General features: G+C 38.6%; 1 protein-coding gene across 1 annotated transcript in view; it reads right to left on the bottom strand.

The window, feature by feature from the left end:
- tusc3 (tumor suppressor candidate 3) overlaps positions 1–17,514 on the bottom strand; it is a 91,019-nt gene that overhangs the window by 9,494 nt on the left and 64,011 nt on the right. The window contains exons 7-8 of the mRNA XM_047366837.1: positions 8,587–8,650; positions 3,848–3,922 (exon numbers count right to left, since the gene is read on the bottom strand). Of these exons, the coding sequence (XP_047222793.1) occupies positions 3,848–3,922; positions 8,587–8,650 (139 nt within the window). The remainder of the gene's footprint in view (positions 1–3,847; positions 3,923–8,586; positions 8,651–17,514) is intronic.

The following is a 17,514-nucleotide window of genomic DNA, read 5'->3' as shown; positions in this document are numbered from 1 at the left end:
AGATTCATTGCACACTAACTGAAATATTTCAGGTCTTTTATTGTCTTAATACGGATGATTTTGGCATACAGCTCATGAAAACCCAAAATTCCTATCTCACAAAATTAGCATATTTAATCCGACCAATAAAAGAAAAGTGTTTTTAATACAAAAAACGTCAACCTTCAAATAATCATGTACAGTTATGCACTCAGTGCTGTATCAAGGCACCTCAGTGGGAAGTCTGTGGGAAGGAAAAAGTGTGGCAGAAAAGGTTGCACAACGAGAAGAGGTGACTGGACCCTGAGGAAGATTGTGGAGAAGGGCCGATTCCAGACCTTGGGGGACCTGCGGAAGCAGTGGACTGAGTCTGGAGTAGAAACATCCAGAGCCACCGTGCACAGGCGTGTGCAGGAAATGGGCTACAGGTGCCACATTCCCCAGACCTGGGCTACAGAGAAGCAGCACTGGACTGTTGCTCAGTGGTCCAAAGTACTTTTTTCGGATGAAAGCAAATTCTGCATGTCATTCAGAAATCAAGGTGCCAGAGTCTGGAGGAAGACTGGGGAGAAGGAAATGCCAAAATGCCAGAAGTCCAGTGTCAAATACCCACAGTCAGTGATGGTCTGGGGTGCCATCACTGTGCTCAATTGGCCTGCCAACTCTCCTGACCTGAACCCCAAAGAGAATCTGTGGGATATTGTGAAGAGAACATTGAGAGACTCAAGACCCAACACTCTGGATGAGCTAAAGGCCGCTATCGAAGCATCCTGGGCCTCCATAAGACCTCAGCAGTGCCACAGGTTGATTGCCTCCATGCCACGCCGCATTGAAGCAGTCATTTCTGCAAAAGGATTCCCGACCAAGTATTGAGTGCATAACTGTACATGATTATTTGAAGGTTGACGTTTTTTGTATTAAAAACACTTTTCTTTTATTGGTCGGATGAAATATGCTAATTTTGTGAGATAGGAATTTTGGGTTTTCATGAGCTGTATGCCAAAATCATCCGTATTAAGACAATAAAAGACCTGAAATATTTCAGTTAGTGTGCAATGAATCTAAAATATACGAATGTTAAATTTTCATCATGACATTATGGAAAATAATGAACTTTATCACAATATGCTAATATTTTGAGAAGGACCTGTAATTGGAAAGTGAAGTGGAAGGAGAACCTGGTTATGAAAAAAGGTGCAGAAGAAACTGGGATAACTGTGGCCAGAAACCAGACTCATACTCAACAATGCAGGCAAACCAAAGGTCGTAATTAAAGCAACCAGGGTTCCCTTAGCAGATCAGCAGAGCCAAAGGCTGAACACCTCCATGCCACTCTGCACTAATGAAGTATTTCATGTAAAAGTAGCCTCTAATAAGTATCGAGTGCATGGACTGAATTAAATTTAAGTAAGCTGACATTTTTGGGTGTTTTGGGTCTTTTTTATTGGTTCGAATAAATATAACTTTCTGAAAAGCAGAACTTCAGGATTTATCAGCTATAGGCCATAATTATCAAAAGAAAAAAAAAATTGAAATATATCACTCTTGTGTAACATACCTAAAATAGTTTCACCTTTTGGATTAAATGACTGAAATAAATAAATGTTTTGATGATATTCCAATTTATTTGAGAGACACCTTCCTTTACTTGATGGATTTTGTTTTCACTCACATTCTTATAATTTCTTAAATTAACCTATTTTCCATTTATTCTCCACCAGTGTTCCACATACCCCTTTAATAACAGTCTGCATCTACCAATTAAGCAACTCCATTAACACATGCTGTATCTCCCCTGTGAACTATTAGAGCAAGTAGCAGCAGATGATGTCGTATGGCACCACTCAGCAGTATGTAAACTGTATGCCAGGGATTTAAACCCCACCAACATTAGTCCTAAATTTCACTCCTCTGGACTACATGCGTTTATAAAACTTATAAAATTTCAGGACATGCATATCTTTATGGGACTACTGTTTGTTGTAGCAAGTGTCAATAGACACCAACATGGTTGTACTCATGCACTCTTTTCATCTTCTTTAAAATCAGCAGAGATAATTAGAAGTGTATTTAATAAAGGCTGATGACTGATACCACTAAGAATCATTTGTCCACTATACATTATTTGGAAAAGTTGTACACCCAAAACGTATTTATAGTCTGTGCAAGTTCTGCCTGATACTGCAGAAAAAAAAATGCTTGAGGCAGTTAATTTTAATTTCCCTGTTTTAACGTCTCAACAAGAACTCTTGGGTAATCTTACCTTTGGGGCACGTGTCCACAAAGCATTTTTTTAAGTGGCCGAAATGCGCTGATAGAGCTCTTAAAAGTGCCTAAACAAACTGATTCATCATAAAAGTGTTTTCACTCACATTAGTTATCTGAAATACAACAACATAACTCGTACAGCACAAAAGTGACCAGTAACACCCTAAGTAGGTTCTTCCTCTTTTCCTGACATATCAAAATTAAAGTACAAATGCATTGAAAGCATGAGAGCAGTGACGCTTCACAATGGCAGAAATGGGCGTAGGGGAAGCATAAAATGGGACTTTAACCGTAAAGAAAATAAATAATTTTATAAAACTGACCTGATACATCACATTTTCTACAGTTGAACGACTTTGCCCAGTCTTCAATACAAAAATCCAACTACTGGGAACAGCAGTGTATTACGTGCATAAAAAAAATAAACTTATTAGTGATTATGTACACACAAAACACTGCTGGGTAATTTCTCTAATCTAACACTGGGTTTATGCTGATACCACAGACGTTGGGTAGTTGGGTAATAGTGTTAAGGTCAGTGGGCTGGGTTTTGACTTTAACGCACACTATTGAACAAGTTAGTTCAGTTAAGATAACAGGCGATTACTGCTAAGTAGTTAGTAGGAGTAGTTCTGTTCAACATTTACACAATGATCAAAGAACTGGTCAAAAAGTCACTATGAACAGGCTAAGAAGATGTATTTTCAAATCTACTTTTAACTTTTGTTGCAACTGTGTTTCAGTAATGTTTGCTTTAGCAAAGTTATACAAAGAAGAATGTACACGGTTCTGTTTCAAGTATGAATTATTTATTTCAATTCAAATATTACTTTAATTGGAACCCAGCGTATGGGTTATTGTTTTAAACAGACTTAAGCAGGTATCTTAATGCTACATTTTAGTCAGTTTGACATTTTTTGGGGTTGGAAATCTAACCCATATCCCATCATGTTGTACTATAAAGGTGCTGCCCAGCAATTTTTTTTCTGGCTCTGTGATATATAATAATATAATATAACTGCCTCTTAAAAGGAGAAAATGCCCACACCTGACGTTCTGTGAGAAATAATCTAATTTAGCCAGCTCATTGAGCTCAATGGATTATGTGTGTGTAATTTGATTGTATTTTCATTTGTCCGTTTGGGTTTGTATAATTAGGACTTTGCCATGAATAAAAAGGAAGTTAGGTTTTGAAACCTTGGTAATGAACACAAATAGCTGAAAACTTAAATGCCAAAAATCTGCATGGCCCTACTCTATTTGTACCCTACATTTAAATTTTTAGAGTACTGCTTTCTTTGTACCTTCCATAAATAAAACATTTAAACTGTGAATATGTTTTATACAATGACTCCATTTTAATAATTTCAAAATCTTGAAGAATCAGGAATTTAGTTTTATGCATTTAGAGACATGTTCATTATGTCTTGCAAAATGAGTCACCTACCTTTAAATTGCTCATTAGTTTTAACAACCAAGTAATCAAACACACACCTTTATTTCTGACTAAACCTTTATAGTAATTATATTGGGCAAAAAAAAAGAAAGACCAAGGTCCAATTTGTTGAAAAAAAAAAACAACAAAAAAAGAAACACTTACTCCTTCTCTTGCCAACATCTCCCTTAGAGGTGGCAGCTTCGTTGAGCAGAACCATTCCCATGGTGATAGCAGCATCTGGGAAAATGTTGTCAAGGAAACAAGACACATATGAGACAGGTCGGAGCTGGAAAAACAAAATGACCCAGAAGGAACATTTAGACATATGGATGCACTTACAGCTTTGCGAATAAATGCAAATGCATAAGAAACCTTGAAACTAATTAGAAAAAGTCCAAGGAGATACAAACGGTGTGGACAGAGTAACGGGAACAGCATACCATGAAGCAATTTCAAAGAACTGCTTTAAGGAATTTATGCATAACCTCCATCATTTATTGAGACTAGGTCGGGGTAAATTATTTCTGCAGGCTATGGTGCACATTTATTATTATTATTATTAAGAAATAAACCTTACTGTAAAAATTAAACCAGCAATTATTTTCCATTGTGATTTCCAGTGACAGAAAGGATGTTATGAAGTAGGAAAATAATCTCTTTTTTTTTTTTGTTTGATCAAGAAAGGAAAATATCGTATAGCTGCAAAATGCATGATAAACCCATTTCAGATCTATTGTATACTAATCACAAATATGCAGCGGTACTCAGCAGAGCAGTCTGACAAATAAAATGTCACAAAGAACTCCAAATTTCATCATTTTTCAAAAAACAAAAAATGTAATGTCAACACTGCAGTGATAAACTAAGAAAAGCACAGTGCACTCAGTAGACAGAGTTTGTTTCAATCTCCATATTTTTAAGAAAAACAAAAATGTTTTTGTTATCTAGGTTTAAAAAGAAATGTGTCTTAAATGTTACACAGTTATCACATCTTATAAACTTCCCAAATGATTGCATAGAAAAAGAGCTTAAAATGATCAAAATTAAAAAATATTAAGTCCTTATTGGACTGATGAGCAGTAGGACTGAGGTTCGTTCTATGGTGGATTTTTTTCAACAGTTTGTATAAAATATGTGTTGGGACCCCATTACACTGCCATGTCTTTAGCATAGGGCAAGTATGTTTAAATAGCCCTTTGGTTATATTACACAAAAGACCATCAGTCATTGGTCTGCACTCTTTTTGATAAGTGATGCGGTGGAAATGAAACCAGATGGAATGCATATCTGAAAGAAATAGAAAAGTAAATAACATTCACTTTAACCATACATTGGAAAACACTGATGACTGGTTTTAAGATGTCTATGCATATTTAAAAAATCAAATAAAGTAAAAAAGAACGACCAACAACCAATTTCATCTTTTAAAATTTTGAGTTTTGAGAAAAACGACAACTTGGCTGAAAAACGGCTACAGTTAAGCTACAGTTATTCCTTTTCCAAGCAGATTTAGATCTAAGCTAGTTTTCGAATGTTCAATCAATCAATTTGTTTCACTGACTGAAAGTAATATTAATGTTTTAAAGTGGCCCAGCTGAGGTCCAGAGTTGCATCTGATACAGAATCTGTGGAGGAAGCTAAAAATTAGGGTGACACCAACCTTTCCAACCTCAGACTTGCAGCTCATCACCAAAGATAAATCATTAAAATACTAGTGGAAACATGCAAAAAGATGGTCACCAACCAAAATACATCGATTATTGAGGATGTTAAACATTTGACATGCATTTATTTTAGAAAATGAGAATAAAGCAGATACATTTTTTTTTTCAAAATTATACTACTTTTACATTGTTTTATTTTTTTGAGAGATTCCAGTGCCAATTAGAATCAGAAACTTAGTTGAATAAAAATAATTTTAAGGGTCACCTTAAATGTTTATTACAATTGAGACTTTATTTTCCAACTTACAATTAACAATTTGCTCCCATGCTATTCCTAAGAGACCAAAACTGTCATGAAGCCAAAATGTTTGACTTTTTATTTATTTATTTTATGTAGTTAGACTATGGTGAAAAACCTTTTTCACTAATTTTCTATAGTGAATGAAACTTTAGACAAATCCAGATATATTTATTTCCAAAACCAAAGCATCATCTTGATCTGGCTAAAGAAAACATATCTAGGCATGAAAGATCGATACAAGGTTAAAGCTTTTGTAATTATGAAGTTTCTAATGTTTATCTGTCTAGGACTCTAGAAAGCAAATGCATATCACATCAATGATATAAGAGTAATAACAGCAATTGTATGTTTTTGTCAAAATTGTATTTAAGAATTTGAACTACTTTTCAGCTGCTGTCAAATCATACACGAGAGGGAAGTGTGAGAATTTTTCTCAGATAAACAATCCCAGCGCAGCTAAAATCATTTGTTTTGCTTGGCTAATCCTTTGTGAAATTAGACTCCTGAGAGCAGCATTTCCCTTATCCAAAAATTAAGTCTCCTCACTGAATCCAGAAAGTTGCACTTTGGTCTTGTCTGTCCACTAAATTATTTGTCCAAGTAACATAATCTTTACCAATTTGCAAACATTTACTACAAAATAATCAGAGACTAAATGGATGATGTTGCTAAGCATTTTTAAGAAAAACTGCCTTTTCTCAATAGATAATGCTCTAAATGGTCTTTACAACACATGTGTTACCATTTGTAGAAGTATGTCTGTTCCATCGAGATATGATCAGAAGGCTAAACCCTGAGGAAAAAAAATATATCCCTGCAGCAGGTGCAACAATAGACCAGCTATTTCCATTGGGATGAATACAATAGTTAGGAGTGAATGGTATCATTACTGACAAACAGCAGAAAACACCAGAGCTTGAAAACATGGGTATATAAACAGAAAAAAAAAGTAGAAAAATTCAGACAGACAAAAAATTATTTATTCTGCCAAATACAGGTCCTTCTCAAAATATTAGCATATTGTGATAAAGTTAATTATTTTCTATAATGTAATGATGAAAATTTTACATTAATATATTTTAGATTCATTGCACACTAACTGAAATATTTCAGGTCTTTTATTGTCTTAATACGGATGATTTTGGCATACAGCTCATGAAAACCCAAAATTCCTATCTCACAAAATTAGCATATCATTAAAAGGGTCTCTAAACGAGCTATGAACCTAATCATCTGAATCAATGAGTTAACTCTAAAAACCTGCAAAAGATTCCTGAGGCCTTTAAAACTCCCAGCCTGGTTCATCACTCAAAACCCCAATCATGGGTAAGACTGCCGACCTGACTGCTGTCCAGAAGGCCACTATTGACACCCTCAAGCAAGAGGGTAAGACACAGAAAGAAATTTCTGAACGAATAGGCTGTTCCCAGAGTGCTGTATCAAGGCACCTCAGTGGGAAGTCTGTGGGAAGGAAAAAGTGTGGCAGAAAACGCTGCACAACGAGAAGAGGTGACCGGACCCTGAGGAAGATTGTGGAGAAGGGCCGATTCCAGACCTTGGGAGACCTGCGGAAGCAGTGGACTGAGTCTGGAGTAGAAACATCCAGAGCCACCGTGCACAGCCGTGTGCAGGAAATGGGCTACAGGTGCCGCATTCCCCAGGTCAAGCCACTTTTGAACCAGAAACAGCGGCAGAAGCTCCTGACCTGGGCTACAGAGAAGCAGCACTGGACTGTTGCTCAGTGGTTCAAAGTACTTTTTTCAGATGAAAGCAAATTCTGCATGTCATTCGGAAATCAAGGTGCCAGAGTCAGGAGGAAGACTGGGGAGAAGGAAATGCCAAAATGCCAGAAGTCCAGTGTCAAGTACCCACAGTCAGTGATGGTCTGGGGTGCCGTGTCAGCTGCTGGTGTTGGTCCACTGTGTTTTATCAAGGGCAGGGTCAATGCAGCTAGCTATCAGGAGATTTTGGAGCACTTCATGCTTCCATCTGCTGAAAAGCTTTATGGAGATGAAGATTTCATTTTTCAGCACGACCTGGCACCTGCTCACAGTGCCAAAACCACTGGTAAATGGTTTACTGACCATGGTATCACTGTGCTCAATTGGCCTGCCAACTCTCCTGACCTGAACCCCATAGAGAATCTGTGGGATATTGTGAAGAGAACGTTGAGAGACTCAAGACCCAACACTCTGGATGAGCTAAAGGCCGCTATCGAAGCATCCTGGGCCTCCATAAGACCTCAGCAGTGCCACAGGCTGATAGCCTCCATGCCACGCCACATTGAAGCAGTCATTTCTGCAAAAGGATTCCCGACCAAGTATTGAGTGCATAACTGTACATGATTATTTGAAGGTTGACGTTTTTTGTATTAAAAACACTTTTCTTTTATTGGTCGGATGAAATATGCTAATTTTGTGAGATAGGAATTTTGGGTTTTCATGAGCTGTAGGCCAAAATCATCCGTATTAAGACAATAAAAGACCTGAAATATTTCAGTTAGTGTGCAATGAATCTAAAATATATGAATGTTAAATTTTCATCATGACATTATGGAAAATAATGAACTTATCACAATATGCTAATATTTTGAGAAGGACCTGTAAGTCCACAAACACCCACAGAGGTTTCACAAGTTGATGACTTTGGAACAAATCACCTAAAGAGGAAATACTGAAGATGGGCAAATTGTCCATTTGTTAAGGGAAGTCCTTTTAGAGAATGTACAATGATGGCAATGCTTTAGTATTGTGTAAAAAAAACAAAATTTGAATGGTATATAAAATAAGAGGGAACTTCTGTCGTGCTTTGTATCACTTGTTGGTGAATAAAGAAGTATTGCCAAGATGAGCCTCAAATATTTCAGAGACCTTAAAATTGCTCTCTGATTAGCATTTTGGAGACCAGGGATAATAAACAAGCCAACGAAAGGATACTCAGAAGAAGGATGATGTGAGATTCGGCCACAAACTGAGCCTGGCTGCTGCCATGAATATAACTCTGTGGGAAAGAGAAAAAGAAAAAGAGAGACAGACGTTAGGCTTGGCAGTGTTATGTTCAACTGGCACCTTGTTCAGTTACAGAGCGAAATTTGTAAAATGAATGTGCTGTAGAAATTTACAAGCACCAAACGGAGCATTGGCAGACGTTCCATTTGGAAATGAAAGGTTTTTTGTTTAAAAACCCTACAAACATTGAAATTAACTTTTAGAAGCAGTTCAATCTTACAGAGTATAGAAATTAAAATAAATGGAAAAAAAAAAATCTCATTAAATACCATTATGGTTAGGAAACTTCTGTAGTCTGTAAGCTAAATGATATCCCGTTTTGCTTAGAATACAAAATTAGTCCTTCATATAAGATACCTTTGATTAGCACTTGACAGTCAGAGTTCCAGAACAACATCATGCATACTTGGACAGATCTCATATTATATTCCATTGTAAAGTCAATTGTGTATATATGTACATTTAAAACGATATTATATTATTAAGAGCGAAGTGTAGCAGAGACAAATTCCTTGTTTGTCTGTACAAACTTGGTAATTAAGCTGATTATGAAAACTTAGTTGCAGCCAAATGGCATTCAGGCTCAGATCATATCTTTTAGTTTACTATTCTGAAAACAGAAAAATGTAATTGAGTGTTAAGGAAGTGTCTTGGTGCTTTGAGACTGTTTTCTGTATACCTAGATGCCTTGAAGCATTATTGTCGAGTCTGTGTATTGGTCAGTCCATGAATAAATCTGTGCATGTGGATATGCGAAGACAAATTTTCCTGAGAGCAGCAAGGTCAACCGAACTCAATAGTGAATCTTACACTGACATAGAAGGCTGTATCAAATCACTTACCACCCATTGTTTAGTAGAGACTTGCTGTGCAAGATTTGCAACGTATATGTTTTTTAAATAGTGAATTTTAAGGCTTGCAGTATACAAAAAGATAGTTAAACTGACTTCTAGTCATTTGTTGAGATTCACTCCCCTGAACTCACTTCTTAGCTGGTAGCCCATTCTCTTTATAAAAAGCAAATGTCAATAAATATATAGATCAACACCAGCTGGAATAACCATGGTGCTAAAGGTTCCCTAAGCACAAGACTGTTAACCTTTGCAAGAACCAACTGTGTAATTACATTTAAAAAACATGCATTGCCAAAATACTATTTAGGACTCAAGCACGTTTTTACACGCTGGAGGGACTAGGTCTCTCGGACGCCTTGGGCTCCCCCCGGAGGAGCTGGAGGAGGTGTCTGGGCGTCTCTGCTGAGTCTGCTGCCCCGCCACCCGGTCCCGGATAAAGCAGAAGAAGACGACGACGCATATTTTTACACTAAGATTTAGGCTACGTTTAAACAGCAGGTCTTGATGCTCAATTCATATTTTTTGCTGAAAAAGGATTATTATTATTGTTTTTGCTATTTTTTTGTTTTGTGGTGGTTCAAGCTACGATTAGACTGTGACCGCCATCAGACCTCAGTCCGATTGGTTCAGGACCCCAAAGCAACCCACATGCATAGAAGGAGAATGTGGACGTCACACAAGAGCTCACCATCTACAGAAGTTAAAATGTATTTCTGTGCATCATTGTTTAAGTTGGTGAGACATGGGAGTCAATAATATTATGACCACATAATACCAAGATGAAGAAAGGTAAGAAAAAAAAAAAAGAGCACAACTCTTAACAGTGGCCTTTTGTGGAGGAGTGACTACTACTTCTGTGGAGAGTTCTGTGTGGATGCGTGGTCAGAGCCAGGACAATGAAAAAAAGTCAGATGAAAAGCGACATGACAGTTTAGACAGTGGACGCTTTGAAAACCATTTGATACATATCCAATTTAGTAGCGTATAAGAAAAAGGCACAATTCGGCTTTTTTTGGAGGTGAAAATAAAAAAAGTAAGTCAGAATTGGGCCATTTAGACGGCCATGAAAAAATTGGTATGGGTCACATTTGCCTTGTGTGTGAACGTAGCCTTAGATACCGTGCAATTTTTAGGACTAAAGCTGCACAACTGAGCTCTTTTGGTGAAAGTCTAAGGGCCAATTTGACAGACATCCATCAGCAAGCAATGGGGAAATTCATGGTGAAATACCATGGGTGACAAAACAGAGGTGTTAATGAAATGAAGCAAACATAAAATTATTAGCATCTGAGATTACGGCAGTATGGTTTTCCACTTGACTGCCACAGAGTTTAAGGATGGAGAGTAGAATAGAGACGACAAAGGAAGTAGGCATTCTGTCCTGCTTCAGTGGAGAGATATAAAGAACATTTGCAATTGAAAGCAGACAAAGACAAAAACATTAAACAAATCATTCTTTCCAAAACAAACTTGGTGCTCTAATCTAGCAATTGAAATGGGTGTAATAAGGCTGTCTATAACTGATTGAGAAGGAAAGGTTCTTTTACTAGCAATATGGAAAAAGCTTTTCTGATTCAATTGTAAGATATGAGTTTAATCCTGATATCCCAAATCACGACAAAAAAAGGCTTAACAAGGTTATCATTTTGGCATTCCTCAAATAAAATGCATGACATTAACTGACAGAATAAATGTCATTTTAATTTTGTTCCATTTAAAAATATTCCTTGTAGTGACATTTCTGGACAAACATGACCACAAAATTACAAGACGGTGTAAGATAACTTAAAAATTGTACATTCAGATTGCCTAAAGCAGTACTTAGCTGTCTGTGAACCTTCTTCACACTTTGGTAGTTGCAATCTAACTTCTACTTTTTTTGTTAATTACCTCTGTTGTTTGATTTTATCATTTGATTTGTTTTTCTGTGTCTGTATCTGTGTTTATTTTCTTTGTGATTGTATTGTAATTGTATGTACAATGCTTTGAGTGTCTCGTTGCTGAAAAGCGCTATATAAATAAACTTACCTTACCTTCTAAAATATAGCGGAACTATCAAGGTCATACGAAATCCAATAAAACACTATAAAATCCTAGAGATGCCTGTTTAATACATTTTTAAAAGCAGCAAGACAGCAACTTCTCTTTATGTCATCAGTTTAAATGAATGCAAGGTTGAGACAGAGCTGAATCAACTGTACACACACATTACAATACAAATGTTTAGGTTTCTAGGTATCACAGCAAGTTAGACTGACAATAACACTATGTCCATAGGAGTAGAAAACCAGTACACACTATAGTTATATATACAGTACAGACCAAAGGTTTGGACACACTGTCTCATTCAAAGAGTTTTCTTTATTTTCATGATTATGGATATTGTAGCTTCACACTGAAGGCATCAAAACTATGAATTAACACATGTGGAATTATATACTGAACAAAAGTCTGAAACAACTGAAAATATGTCTTATTTTCTAGGTTCTTCAAAGTAGCCACCTTTTTCTCTGATTACTGCTCCACACACTCTTGCCATTGTTGATGAGCTTCAAGAGGTAATCACCTGAAATGGTTTTCCAACAGTCTTGAAGGAGTTCGCAGAGATGCTTAGCACTTGTTGGCCCTTTTGCCTTCACTCTGCAGTCCAGCTCACCCCAAACCATCTCGATTGGGTTCAGGTCCGGTGACTGTGGAGGCCAGGTCATCTGGCGCAGCACCCCATCACTCTCCTTCTTGGTCAAATAACCTTTACACATCCTGAAGGTGTGTTTGGGGTCATTGTCCTGTTGAAAAATAAATGATGGTCCAACTAAACGCAAACTGGATGGAATAGCATGCCGCTGCAAGATGCTGTGGTAGCCATGCTGGTTCAGTATGCCTTCAATTTTGAATAAATCCCCAACAGTGTCACCAGCAAAGCACCCCCACACCATCACACCTCCTCATTCATGCTTCACGGTGGGAACCAGGCATGTAGAGTCCATCCGTTCACCTCTTCTGTGCTGCACAAAGACACGTTGGTTGGAACCAAAGATCTCAAACTTGGACTCATCAGACCAAAGCACAGATTTCCAATGGTCTAATGTCCAATTCCTTGGGTTCTTTAGCCCAAACAAGTCTCTTCTGCTTGTTGCCTGTCCTCAGCAGTGGTTTCCTAGCAGCTATTTTACCATGAAGTCCTGATTCACACAGTCTCCTCTTAACAGTTGTTCTAGAGATGTGTCTGCTGCTAGAACTCTGTGTGGCATTGACCTGTTCTCTAATCTGAGCTGCTGTTAACCTGCGATTTCTGAGGCTGGTGACTCGGATGAACTTATTGTCCGCAGCAGAGGTGACTCTTGGTCTTCCTTTCCTGGGGCGGTCCTCATGTTAGCCAGTTTCTTTGTAGCACTTGATGGTTTTTGCGACTGCACTTGGGGACACTTTCAAAGTTTTCCCAATTGTTCGGACTGACTGACCTTCATGTCTTAAAGTAATGATGGCCACTCGTTTTTCTTTACTTAGCTGCTTTTTTCTTGCCATAATACAAATTCTAACAGTCAGTAGGACTATCAGCTGTGTACTGTATACACCTCCTGCACAACACAACTGATGGTCCCAACCCCATTTATAGGGCTTGAAATCCCACTTATTAAACCTGACAGGGCACACCTGTGAAGTGAAAACCATTTCAGGTGACTACCTCTTGAAGCTCATCAAAAGAATGCCAAGAGTGTATGGAGTAGTAATCAAAGCAAAAGGTGGCTACTTTGAAGAACCTAGAATATAAGACATATTTTCAGTTGTTTCAAACTTTTTGTTCAGTATATAATTCCACATGTGCTAATTCATAATTTTGATGCCTTCAGTGTGAAGCTACAATATTCATAGTCATGAAAATAAAGACAATTTTGAATGAGGTGTGTCCAAACGTTTGGTCTGTACTATATACCTGGAACACCTGTCATTTTAATGTGGGAGGTTTCATAGCTAAATTGGACCAGCCTGGTAGCCAGTCTTCATTGATTGCACATTGCACTAGTAAGAGCAGAGTGTGAAGGTTCAATTAGCAGGGTAAGAGCACAGTTTTGCTCAAAATATTGAAATGCACACAACATTATGGATGACATACCAGAGTTCAAAAGAGGACAAATTGTTGGTGCACGTCTTGCTGGTGCATCTGTGACCAAGACAGCAAGTCTTTGTGATGTATCAAGAGCCACGGTATCCAGGGTAATGTCAGCATACCACCAAGAAGGACGAGCCACATCCAACAGGATTAACTGTGGATGCAAGAGGAAGCTGTCTGAAAGGGATGTTTGGGTGCTAACCCGGATTGTATCCAAAAAACATAAAACCACGGCTGACTAAATCACGGCAGAATTAAATGTGCACCTCAACTCTCCTGTTTCCACCAGAACTGTCCGTCGGGAGCTCCACAGGGCCAATATACACAGCCGGGCTGCTATAGCCAAACCTTTGATCACTCATGCCAATGCCAAACGTCGGTTTCAATGGTGCAAGGAGTGCAAATCTTGGGCTGTGGACAATGTGAAACATGTATTGTTCTCTGATGAATCCACCTTTACTGTTTTCCCCACATCCGGGAGAGTTACGGTGTGGAGAAGTCCCAAAGAAGCGTACCACACAGACTGTTGCATGTCCAGAGTGAAGCATGGGGGTGGATCAGTGATGGTTTGGGCTGCCATATCATGGCATTCCCTTGGCCCAATACTTGTGCTAGATGGGCGCGTCACTGCCAAGGACTACCAAACCATTCTTGAGGACCATGTGCATCCAATGGTTCAAACATTGTATCCTGAAGGCAGTGCCCTGTATCAGGATGACAATGCACCAATACACACAGCAAGACTGGTGAAAGATTGGTTTGATGAACATGAAAGTGAAGTTGAACATCTCCCATGGCCTGCACAGTCACCAGATCTAGGCGAGTCATGAAACGTTTTTTCTCCACCAGTATCACGAAGTGACCTGGCCACTATCCTGCAAGAAGAATGGCTTAAAATCCCTCTGACCACTGTGCAGGACTTGTATATGTCATTCCCAAGACGAATTGATGCTGTATTGGCCGCAAAAGGAGGCCCTACACCATACTAATAAATTATTGTGGTCTAAAACCAGGTGTTTCAGTTTCATTGTCCAACCCCTGTATATATATACTGCTCAAAAAAATAAACGGAACACTTAAACAACACAATATAACTCCAAGTAGATCAAACTTCTGTGAAATCAAACTGTCCATTTAGGAAGCAACACTGATTGACAATCAATTTCACATGCTGTTTTGCAAATGGAATAGGCAACAGGGGGAAATCTTGGCGATTAGCAAGACACACTCGATAAAGGAGTGGTTCTGCAGGTGGGTACCACACACCACTTCTCAGTACCTATGCTTTCTGTCTGATGTTTTGGTCGCTTTTGAATGTTGGTGGTGCTTTCACACTTGTGGTAGCATGAGACGGACTCTACAACCCACACAAGTGGCTCAGATAGTGCAGCTCATCCAGGATGGCACATCAATGCGAGCTGTGGCAAGAAGGTTTGCTGTGTCTGTCAGCGTAGTGTCCAGAGCCTGGAGGCGCTACCAGGAGACAGGCCAGTGTACCAGGAGATGTGGAGGAGGCCGTAGGAGGGCAGCAACCCAGCAGCAGGAGCGCTACCTCCGCCTTTGTGCAAGGAGGAACAGGAGGAGCACTGCCAGAGCCCTGCAAAATGACCTCCACCAGGCCACAAATGTGCATGTGTCTGCACAAACGGTTAGAAATCAACTCCATGAGGATGGTATGAGGGCCCGACATTCACAATTGGGGGTTCTGCTCACAGCCCAACACCGTGCAGGACGCTTGGCATTTGCCAGAGAACACCAGGATTGGCAAATTCGCCACTGGCACCCTGTGCTCTTCAATTCGTCTTGGAAATGACATATACAAGTCCTGCACAGTGGTCAGAGGGATTTTAAGCCATTCTTCTTGCAGGATAGTGGCCAGGTCACTACGTGATACTGGTGGAGGAAAACGTTTCCTGACTCGCACCTCCAAAACACCCCAAAGTGGCTCAATAATATTTAGATGTAGTGACTGTGCAGGCCATGGGAGATGTTCAACTTCACTTTCATGTTCATCAAACAAATCTTTCACCAGTCTTGCTGTGTGTATTGCTGCATTGTCATCCTGATACATGGCACCGCCTTCAGGATACAATGTTTGAACCATTGGATGCACATGTCCGGCCATGTATATTGACCCTGTGGAGCTCCCGACGGACGGTTCTGGTGGAAACAGGAGAGTTGAGGTGCACATTTAATTCTGCCGTGATTTGGGCAACCGTGATTTTATATTTTTTGGATACAATCCGGGTTAGCACCCGGACATCCCTTTCAGACAGCTTCCTCTTACGTCCACAGTTAATCCTGTTGGATGTGGTTCGTCCTTCTTGGTGGTATGCTGACATTACCCTGGATACCGTGGCTCTTGATACATCACAAAGACTTGCTGTCTTGGTCACAGATGCGCCAGCAAGATGTGCACCAACAATTTGTCCTCTTTTGAACTCTGGTATGTCATCCATAATGTTGTGTGCATTTCAATATTTTGAGCAAAACATTGCTCTTACCCTGCTAATTGAACCTTCACACTCTGCTCTTACTGATGTGCAATCAATGAAGACTGGCTACCAGGCTGGTCCAATTTAGCCATGAAACCTCCCACACTAAAATGACAGGTGTTTCAGTTTCATTGTCCAACCCCTATATATATAGAAAATGCACAGAGATGTTGGAAGCAGACACTCTGCTTTTGGGATGAAAAATTCCTCAATCCATGGCCGGGCACTTCCAATTAATCTGATGGATTAGAACGCAGGAGTTTTATTCATTAGTGTGCAGAGCACCAAGTGTACATGTCTCAGTGTATTTACATAAGCATCTAAAGGCTTTAATAGAGTTTGTTGTTTGCTACGGATTTGCTCACTTGAGGGACGTGCGACTGTGTGAAGTTAGAAAGTTGAACATTCAGGTGTTCAGGAAGTAAAAACAGCTACCGTTTCCTCAGCTAGCTCCTACATTTAACTAAAACCTAAACTAAAACAATCTTCTATAAATTAATATCATCCCAAATTGAGTTTTAAATAAATAAACTTTAACAAGTACAGTTAGGCCCAAAATTATTCAGATCCCTGGAAGATTTAGGTTTAAACTAATCTTTTAATTTACCAACAGGTTTGCAGTGTTAAAGAAATAATGTTTTAGAATGGTTCATCTCATCAGCAAAGATAAATCATCAAAATACCAGTGGAAGCATACAAAAATCCTGTCAGCAATTATAAGGTTTTTAGCGTTTCAATGTGAATTTTTCTTTTCCCAAAATCAATGTTTTTGTTTTTTTCCAAAACTGATATTGTTTTCATATTGTTATTTAATTTATATCATTATTTATTGTTATTGCATTTCCAATGAGAAACAAACAAGTTCTTGGTTGAACAAAAACTTTAAATCTGTATCTGCCAGGTGTTAACAATTTTGGGCTTAACTGTAGGTGCTGAAAATAGATTAAAGACATACTGAGTAGGTTTCGACTGACATTAGTTTATAGCATTAAGGTAAAATAACAAAAACATACGAACATGAAGACTGCATCCAACTTCTTTGACAAATCGATCAGAAGATAGGGTAAAATGACCACTTGAAGGAAAGGTTTCGTTGTGGAAACAAAAGAAAGCCCTCAATCAAAATTATCAACAAAATGTAAAGTTCAAGGTCAAAGATGCATCTGGCCCATATACTATGTTTTTCTGTGCTTTAGTCAAACCTGTAAATGCTTGAGCTGATGCAGCTCCATTAGCATGTGTCTTGCATTAAACTTCAGCTACAATCTCTATTTATCTACCAAGATGGAGCACCAGATTATATGCAATTTAAACCCATCACCATTTCTAAAGCTTTCCTGTAACTGTTTCACTAATTTGTAGCACAATTTCATACTGATATGAAGCCATTTCACCC

The sequence above is a fragment of the Girardinichthys multiradiatus genome, chromosome 5 (assembly GCF_021462225.1).
Source record: "Girardinichthys multiradiatus isolate DD_20200921_A chromosome 5, DD_fGirMul_XY1, whole genome shotgun sequence".
Classification (NCBI taxonomy): Eukaryota; Metazoa; Chordata; class Actinopteri; order Cyprinodontiformes; family Goodeidae; genus Girardinichthys; species Girardinichthys multiradiatus.
This window is presented reverse-complemented; position numbering and strand designations above follow the sequence as displayed.